The sequence below is a fragment of the Vicugna pacos genome, chromosome 14 (genome assembly GCF_048564905.1).
Source record: "Vicugna pacos chromosome 14, VicPac4, whole genome shotgun sequence".
NCBI lineage: Eukaryota > Metazoa > Chordata > Mammalia > Artiodactyla > Camelidae > Vicugna > Vicugna pacos.
In genome coordinates this window covers 73,094,512-73,102,672 of record NC_133000.1, presented here as the reverse complement: position 1 = coordinate 73,102,672, position 8,161 = coordinate 73,094,512, and the positions used below count along the sequence as shown (strand labels likewise).

Genomic DNA, 8,161 nt, shown 5'->3' with positions numbered 1-8,161 from the left:
CCCCAGGCTGGACACTGGGCGCTGACCAGGGACAAGCTTATTTCTAGTACCAACTCCGGCTGTGAGCACAGATGAGGCCTGGGGAAAAGACGGCTCAGCGCCTGGCCCTCTGTGGGCAGGGCTCCCCGGGCCTGCTTGGCCCATGGCGGTCACAGGCTTGCTCCCCAAGATGGACCACGTGGAGGTCCCGGGGGGCAACATGAGTGAGGGCAGCTGAGCTCTGCCCTCAAGCACCCTCCCAGCCTCTGCTGCTCCCTCCCGCACCCGCCCGAGGGCCCGGCCTCTGCTCACCTGCCTGCAGGGGACGCCCCCGTGCAGACTGCCATGGGTTGAACTGTGATCTGTCCAAAAAGACGTTGAGATCCTAACCTCCAGTACCTCAGACTGTGACTTATTCGGAAACAGGGTCTTTACGGAGGCAATTAAGCTAAAGCAAGGTCATCTGGGTGGGCCCCTAACTCTGACTGGTGTCCTTATAAAACGAGGCATTGGGTCACAGACATGCACCGGGGAGCACGATGTGGAGACAGAGACAGAGATGGGGTGAAGCGGCCACAAACCAGGGAGCTCCAGGAGCTGGGAGAGCTCGGAGCAGACTCTCCCTCACAGCCTCGGAGGAACCGGCCTGCGGACACCTGACCTCTGGGGCTGAGGGAGCATCAGCTCCTGTGTTTAAGCCGGGGGGGGGGGGGGCTGTGACGGTTTGTTACCATTGCCCCAGGGGACAGTGAGCTACAGAAAGGCACAGATTTACTTCCCAGTGGGACGGCGTGTCTGTGCGAGACTCCCTGTGAGCGCTACTAGAATAGTGCGTTTTCAGGTTTGATACATTCGAAGCCATGATGTGTCTTCAGCTGTCATTTGCCCCTGACGTCATGTATACTTTTTGCTCAACTAGTTTGTAAAGATTTCGGAACCATAATATTCAAAACCAAAACAGAATCTTAGCTAATTAAAGCACCATGTTTATTCTGATATTTAACTCATATTTTGAGACTTTATTTATAGTAGGTCTTTTTAAAATTCTAGAGGCATTAAAACGATCTGAGTCTCGAAGGAAATGTTACTCTTAATTATCTTAAAACTCTTTCCCTCTCTTTGGATCTTGTAAAAACCAAGTGAATAAGAGCATTGGTGAGTGAATTGTTTTCAAGTGATGATTTTGTGTGACTAATTTTGAAGGACAATCCGTTTTCTTAGTTAGCAGTACACCCAGGAATCCATTTCTCACGAAGGGTTTGGTAAATACATTGGGACAGCGTTGCCACAGGCCCCTCGGGTGCGAGGCACAGCCTCCCCAGGGGTTCCAGGGGCTTCTGAGTTCCCACGCCTTGGTGAAGGCTCAGCAGGCACATGAAGGGATGGAAGCGGGGCCCTGGATAAGGTGCTGCCGGGCGTTGCAGGAAAACTTCCCTGGCGTCAAACAGCAGATGACGACGCAGGATGGGCCGGCTGTAGCCGGACGCCTGCCCGCTCTCTGGGGCTTGGTGTCCACGCTGGGCTTCTCTGCTTGCTGCTGGGCCTGTGTCAGGCGGGCTAGGGCCAGTCCACGTGTCTCAGGGATGAGGCAGGCACTTGCTACCTGCGTGCGCGTCCCCGGGTGTCCGCAGTCACTGCCCAAATAGTGAAAACGCACACTTCCCTGGGAGAGCTCCTGTGCTTACGTGGCTTCAGTGGTATCCCCTTTAACGCAAGAAAGGGATTGAGAAATTGTGTTCCCAAGACTTTTCCATGAAAGAGGAAGCTTAATAAGGTGTGAGGGTTGATCAAGTTAGGGTACGACCTGGAGGAATAAAGGCCTGGGCGCTCACATGGGCGCAGGCAAGCACGCTGGCGGTTCCCCTGCCCAGCCTTGGGCCGGGGGCCTCACTCGGCTTCGAAAGCTGCTGTCGGGAGGACACACCTTCAGGTCACCTGAGGCAGGTGTGGACGCTGGACAAAGCGAACAAGGGCCCCGGGACCCGGACTCACCTGCAGCATCCACTTCCTGGAGTGCCTGTGAGCTGTGCTGGCTGCTGGCACTTGGTTGCCGACAGCAAAGGTCACCCACTCAGGGTGAGTGACTCTGCCCTCGCTGTGTGCTTGCTTGGGGGCCGGGAAAAAGCCCCAAGTTGGAGCTGGTGCCTCCCAGGGTTCGGAGCTGAGCTCAGTCAGCCTTGAAGGGGCAGCCCCAGCCTGCCCAATGAGGCTGGTTCCCAGCTGGGCTCCTCCCTGGTCCCCTGGAGTCAGAATCCCAGGAACTGGGACCTGGCGTCAGGACTTGTGGAGTGTTTTTGAGGTTAGTTCTCAGAGGAGGCCAGGAGCTGGAGAGGGTGGCGGTGGCCACCAGAAGAGGTGCAGGGCCAGGGTGGGGGGGTGGGCACAAAGAACTGGCCCTTCTGCTCTGTGTAACTGCCCGAGGCCGTGGGGGTCTGGGGGCGAGTCTGGAGGGAACAGACAGCGTTAAGAAATCCGACACCTCCTGTCTGTGTTGCAGGGGACCCTGGAGCCACCCCACCCAACACGTTCTCAGGGAAGCTGCCCCACAGTGCCCTCCTCCCTCATCCTAAACAAAAACACTTGGTTTGAGAGTGTTTTTACCCTGCAGCTTCTCTTAGCAGAAATTTAAGACCAACTTTTCTGCTTTTATTTTTTTATTTATAAAGAAACTAAACCAGACATTTTCCCTCTCTTCTTTATTGCAAGCAGATTCAGGTTTCCTGCTTAGATAATCTGCAGAAAAGTCCAATTATAATTAATATTATGAAGACATCATTTACCTACGGAAATAAAAGTTAAAAATAATAGCATACAAAGTAAATTTTACAGAAATTAAGATTTGGTTTAATTCACAATTTAATTTTTCAAAGCAGGTTAGTGAATTGTTATCAGTTAAACACTACTGTTTGGAGGCTGACTTATTATCTTAAACGCACCTACTATGTTCAATAATTTAAAAGTAAATTCCAGTATTTATGGTGACAACTATAGATACCATCTGTTTTAAATACATTTCTGGAGATTCTCTTTTACTACATTACATAATGAATGGACATTTTAAACAGCAATGCAGACACACATTATAATTTTAAGTCGGAGACAACATATGCATATTAAAATTCTGTATATTCCGATAAGGTGAAAAATAAAGCTATATAAACTGATCTTTAGATTTTTTTCTGCAAAAGTAGAGTCATACTTTAATAATACTCCATCACATTTCATTAAAGCTTTGTTTCTAGACAACATCGAATGAGTGTCCCCCCCATTCACCTGCCCTCTAACGTAAAGAAAAACAAAAGAATGAATGCATCTGCCGACTGACATTTTTCCTGTTTTTAAAGTTACAAACGGGAACCTTCTAAAAGGAAATGCATAGCAAGCTGTTACACTGAGTCGTCAAATAAATACCATTAATTTTAAGATGAAGCAGAAGTGACTGCATTAGGTTATTAACAATCAGTGCAAAACAGATGAACTTAGTGGTTTTAAAGAAAAAGGCCGGGAACTTCCCTCTGGTTGCTCTGACTTTTTGGTTGATGCCCAACAATTTAGGAACAGCGACAGTGCGTGGTGAGGCATTTCTGTAGTTAAAGCTGCTAAACCTCACCAGGCCAAACCACACTTGCAGGAACCCGCTGCTGCAGAAGCTGGCCTCCCCGGCCCCTCGCGGGGCACCTGGCCTGCGTTCACCCGTGGCGTCAAGCGCACAGCTGCGGGCCGACTGGGGGTCTGACGGGGCCCCTCCTGCCAGCTGCGGATGCACTTCCGGGAGGGGGGAGCCGCACCAAGGCCCAGGCTGCACAGGCGCGGGCGCGGCCTCCGGGGGCCGCGGGCCTGAGGGCAGGACCGACGTGGCCAAGCAACGCGCCGAGGGTCAGCTTGCGCCGGGGGACGCGTGCGTGTCAGGGCCCGGATGTCCGGACCCACGTGGGAAACGCCGGCAGGAATTCGTTAACGTGCGGCTGAGACTAAGATTTCCAAAACCGAGGGAAGTGCATCAGTTAGTTACTTGCTTAAGGTTGGTTTAAGGCAAGTAAGGCCTGACCACCGTGAGGCGGGCCGCGTGAAGTCTTCTCTGGAATGTCCTTCCCTCCTTCCATCTCACCGTTTATCTGGGGCCCCTCGCTTATTTCCAGTGACCAGGCGGTCACTTAGTAATTTCCCAGACAATTTAAAAAAGACAGTTTGGAACGTGTAAAGGTCAGCGACCTTCATAAGGAGGCTTGAACTACCCGCGGTAAACGGCGACCATCTCAATCCTAACCATCAAAAGCTTCTACTTTAAGGCTGAAGGACAGAAATGAAAACCCGAACAAAAAGCAGATGCAACTGCAATGAATTGTGAAGAAAAAGCACAGCAAATTGTCATACACTAAAGATGCCTTTTAACTACCCATTCCCATTGGAAACACCAAAAAACGAACAGATGTTGAGAATAAAATCAAATCTGAAAATTCACATTCACCAGCTATTGAGACATTCAGCCAAAACTCCCACCAGAATTCAAATGTAAAGTGGCCAAAATTTCATCAACTTAAAAAATAAAAGCTTTAAAAACATACTTTAAAAATTAGAAATGGTGCAGTAACAAATGAAAGAATAAAAGAGGTATAAACAGCTACGAAAATACTTCAGTGCAAAGGCAGTTTTAAGATTTCTAAAAAAATACATTACAAAGAATTTGTTAACTAAACACACAGAGGATCTGCCCCCACAGGTATTACATTTATACCCATATTAGGTTCTTAAAAACGGCTGTAAAAATGCCCCCACTGCTTGCAGGGTGTTGTGGACCACACACAGGCAGTGGGGCAGGAGTGACAGAGGGCAGGGAGTGGGCTGGAGGCCCCTGGACGGACAGGTGCCCCCGCCCCCATCCCACTCGGAGCCCGCGCCCTTCATCCTCGTCTTTGGTAGGTGTTCGCCCTTCATGCCAGCTACCTGTGTGCACGGCTCTCACTGCTAATTCACCCCCCAGTTCAGATAAGTATTTTACAGGCAAAACATCATACAGTCCAACTGTGAAAGTGGAACTTCCCCAAACCCCTAACATCGAGCATCTCAGAAGAGGACTCAGTGTTTGCTCACGACGTCCCCGAGTCCCGCAGGCGAACCCAGCAGGGGAACAACGCTTAGCTTCTGGGTGACGCTTTCCTAAAAAGGCATCGGTTTTACTATCTGAAGGTTGAATCTCAGACTGAAATGTCTTGTTTATGGACCGTTAAGGCTACGTCGAATGGGTTATTTCTAGAAACAGAGATAAAGGTACCGAAAAGCACAGGGACTTCACACGGCAGCTGCCTGGCGGTGGTTTCCCACCCCAAAGAAAGCGCCGCTGGCACCTGCTGCAGAGCAGGGACCAGGCGGACAGCTCGGAGCAAGGCCTGGTCAGTGAGGGTGGTGGCCCCGGGCGCGGTACTGCTGTTTAGGATTCCCAGCCACCTGGTCAGACCCAGGGAGCCCGACACAGACCTGGGGAGACAGCACCACCCCCAGAGGCCACTCTCGGTAGGGACGCTGGAAAGGGGTTCTGACCACCACAGCCAGATGCCTACCTGGGCACCCAGACCCCACCCTTCCCCTCAGCGCCCTGAAGCCAGCAGTTCCCGGCAACAGCAAACCGGCCAGCTGGTCCTCGGGGGTGTGACGACGTATCTCAGACCCTGCGCTGAGAAGCTTTAATGGACGGTGGCCTCCTCCGCACAGAGGCAGCGGGGGGTGGAGAGGAGACACCCCAAACACACCAGTGCCGGCCCCCCCAGAGAAGCGGGCTCGGGATCGGATGCATCAGCCAGCTTCCTGGCGCAGGGCTCCGACAGCAGCGTCAGTGGTGCCGGTCACTGGGGCCTGCCGGCCAGTTCAGAAAACAGGGGTACTGGGAGATCAGCAGCAGGGGGTTCAGACCCCCACGTCGGAGGGCACGTCCAGGCTGTGCTTCCCTGGCCTGGAGGTCGTGGTGCGGCCTCTGCCTGGACGGACCGCGGTCTCCAAGCAGATGTCCTCATGGAGGGACGGGGCTCCATGCTGTGTCCTCTGTAGTCACCGCCGAGCTGTGCAGGAATGGGACGGCTTCTGCCGCATCCTCCATCGTGCTCCCTCCCTTCTCTGCCAGGAGAGGCACACACTGTGTGGCTCTTAAGGGCTGGCACGGTGATCTGTCCCTCTGGCCTCCCCTTGGGCCATGGGGGCAGGGTCTCCAGCTGGACAGGCAGGAAGTCTGAGAGACCAGGGCTGGGAAGGGGCGCTGCCTGGGGTGGGGGTCTACAGAGAGGCAAGGGGGTAACTTCGGAGAGGTGGTCCTGACACCACGTGCGCGGTCTGTCGGGAACAGAAAGGACAGTCAGAACCAGGACCCCCGTGGGAATCCCACCTGACGCCCACCTGACCTGGAAGGGCTCCCTCCAGAGCGCAGGCAGGTGGCGCCCACTGCCCGAACCAGACGCAGAGGTGACGTGTGGACTGCGTCTTGGCCGAGACCGTGCCCCCTTCTCGGGCCCACCGTGTGTGGATGTGGGTCAAAACACAGGGCGCCTCCCTGGGCCCCAGGCTGCGCATGGCACCTCCAACATGGCTGTGCTGGCCTCGCTCAAACCTGCCTCCTGCCCACCAGGCCAGCCTGTCTCCACCCATGGACATCTCGCCCGGCCCATGTGGTTGAACAGAACAGATGGGAAGGGGTGGGGTAGCCCGGCAGGAGAGCCGGCTTCTTGACGGAGAAGGCAGCCGTGCTGGTCACACCTGAGGTCCAGCTCAGGACACACTGGGGACGTGGCTGCACATTCACATCTCTCAGGCCAAAGCTCCACTCCCAGCCGATGGACACCTGCCCTGGCCAACATGCAGGACCAATCACACCATGTTCCTTTTTCTATGTCAAAATGTGGTCTTTCCCACTCCACCTTTTGGGTGAAGCTATTCCCACAGCCGCAGGCGAGGTGAGCTAGGTTCTTGACACTCATCACGTGTGATCACGTGTGCGATGATGCCTGCCTGGTGTGCGGCGATGTCCGCCCAGTGTGCGTGTACCCAGGGGTGTGTGCTGCACAGGTGTGTGTGCACATGTGCCTACATGTGTGCAGCACGCTGCCCTCCTCGGCCCGGCCTCTTGGGCAGGCCACTTACCTGGGACAGAGCACACGTGTGTAAAGCATTTCTTTCTTATCATGAACCTATCAGAAACGGCACAGCACAGCAAAACTTTGGAGGAAGAACAGGCAGTCGGCAAGAGCACAGCACACGGGCTGCCGCCGGGCGGCCGTTACCTATCCGCGGGCTACTCGCGCCTCGGCCGCGGCTCGGGGTCCTTCAGGAGAGGCCAGTCGGGGCTCGGCGCGGTGTCGGCCGGGGCTGGGCGGCTCGGGCTCCTCTGCAAGGCGAGGACAGACACTGAGCCTGTGCCGCGGCCACACGGCCCCTAGCTCTGTGGGGCAATGAGGGGGACACGGCACAGAGAGGAGGCCGGGCCGGGGCGTCCCCCAAGGGACCTGCCACGCTGGGCGCAGCAGAGGCCACTGTCCAGAGTGCTGAAGCCTGGCGCTAAGGGTCCGGCCCACTCACCGCATGCCTCCTGAGCAATTTCCTGACGGCGGTGCTCCCCCAAAGGCCCCCAGGCCTGCGGGAACTCTGCACCTGCCCGCCCCTCTGTCCCTCTCTGTGTGCCTGTCTGGCCCTGTCCTTCGGCCCCTTCTCCAGTCAAACGGAAGAGCCCCGGCCTGAGCCCAGAATCCTGGACGCCTAAGGAGTCGTGGGGCTGCAGGTCAGCGGGGCTGGGCGTCAGAATACTCAGGTTTTCAAGGCAAGCCGTGTGAGTTTCTCAGCATCGAGGAAGAAGGGAATTTGAGGAGTGGAAGAACCACAAGGCTGGAGATGCAGACGAGGAGCGGGAGAGCCGACCAGCACTGCTGCTCTTTGCAGGGGCGGAGACGAGACAACCGTACAGAAAGATGAACACAGATGGAATAAACGCACACACACAGGGCTGACACATGTGCACACACACGTATATGAATATACATGAAATGGGGCCAGCGATGTTTTTCTTTTCAACAGGACAGATTAAAAGACAAAACCACATGTTTGAAGTGTGGGATGTTCCACCTAAGGACTAGTCAACGTTTATTCCTCCAAAGTTTTGCCGAGGTCAGGCGATACACAGCCACAAAGCGCCGACCCCGTGCGC

The 8,161-nt window shown here is 54.6% G+C and overlaps 1 protein-coding gene across 4 annotated transcripts in view; it reads right to left on the bottom strand.

The window, feature by feature from the left end:
* Positions 1-2,620: 2,620 nt before the first annotated feature.
* ATP11A (ATPase phospholipid transporting 11A) overlaps positions 2,621-8,161 on the bottom strand; it is a 92,087-nt gene continuing 86,546 nt past the window's right edge. For 2 of the 4 annotated variants that reach the window (XM_072976567.1, XM_072976564.1), the window contains 2 exons: positions 7,245-7,348; positions 2,622-6,300 (listed from right to left, as the gene is read on the bottom strand). In XM_072976567.1, coding sequence (XP_072832668.1) covers positions 7,256-7,348 — 93 coding nt within the window. In that variant the 3' untranslated portion in view covers positions 2,622-6,300; positions 7,245-7,255. Of the gene's footprint in view, positions 6,301-7,244; positions 7,349-8,161 lie in introns of all 4 variants that reach the window. The other 2 variants (XM_072976565.1, XM_072976566.1) reach the window with 2 other exon arrangements.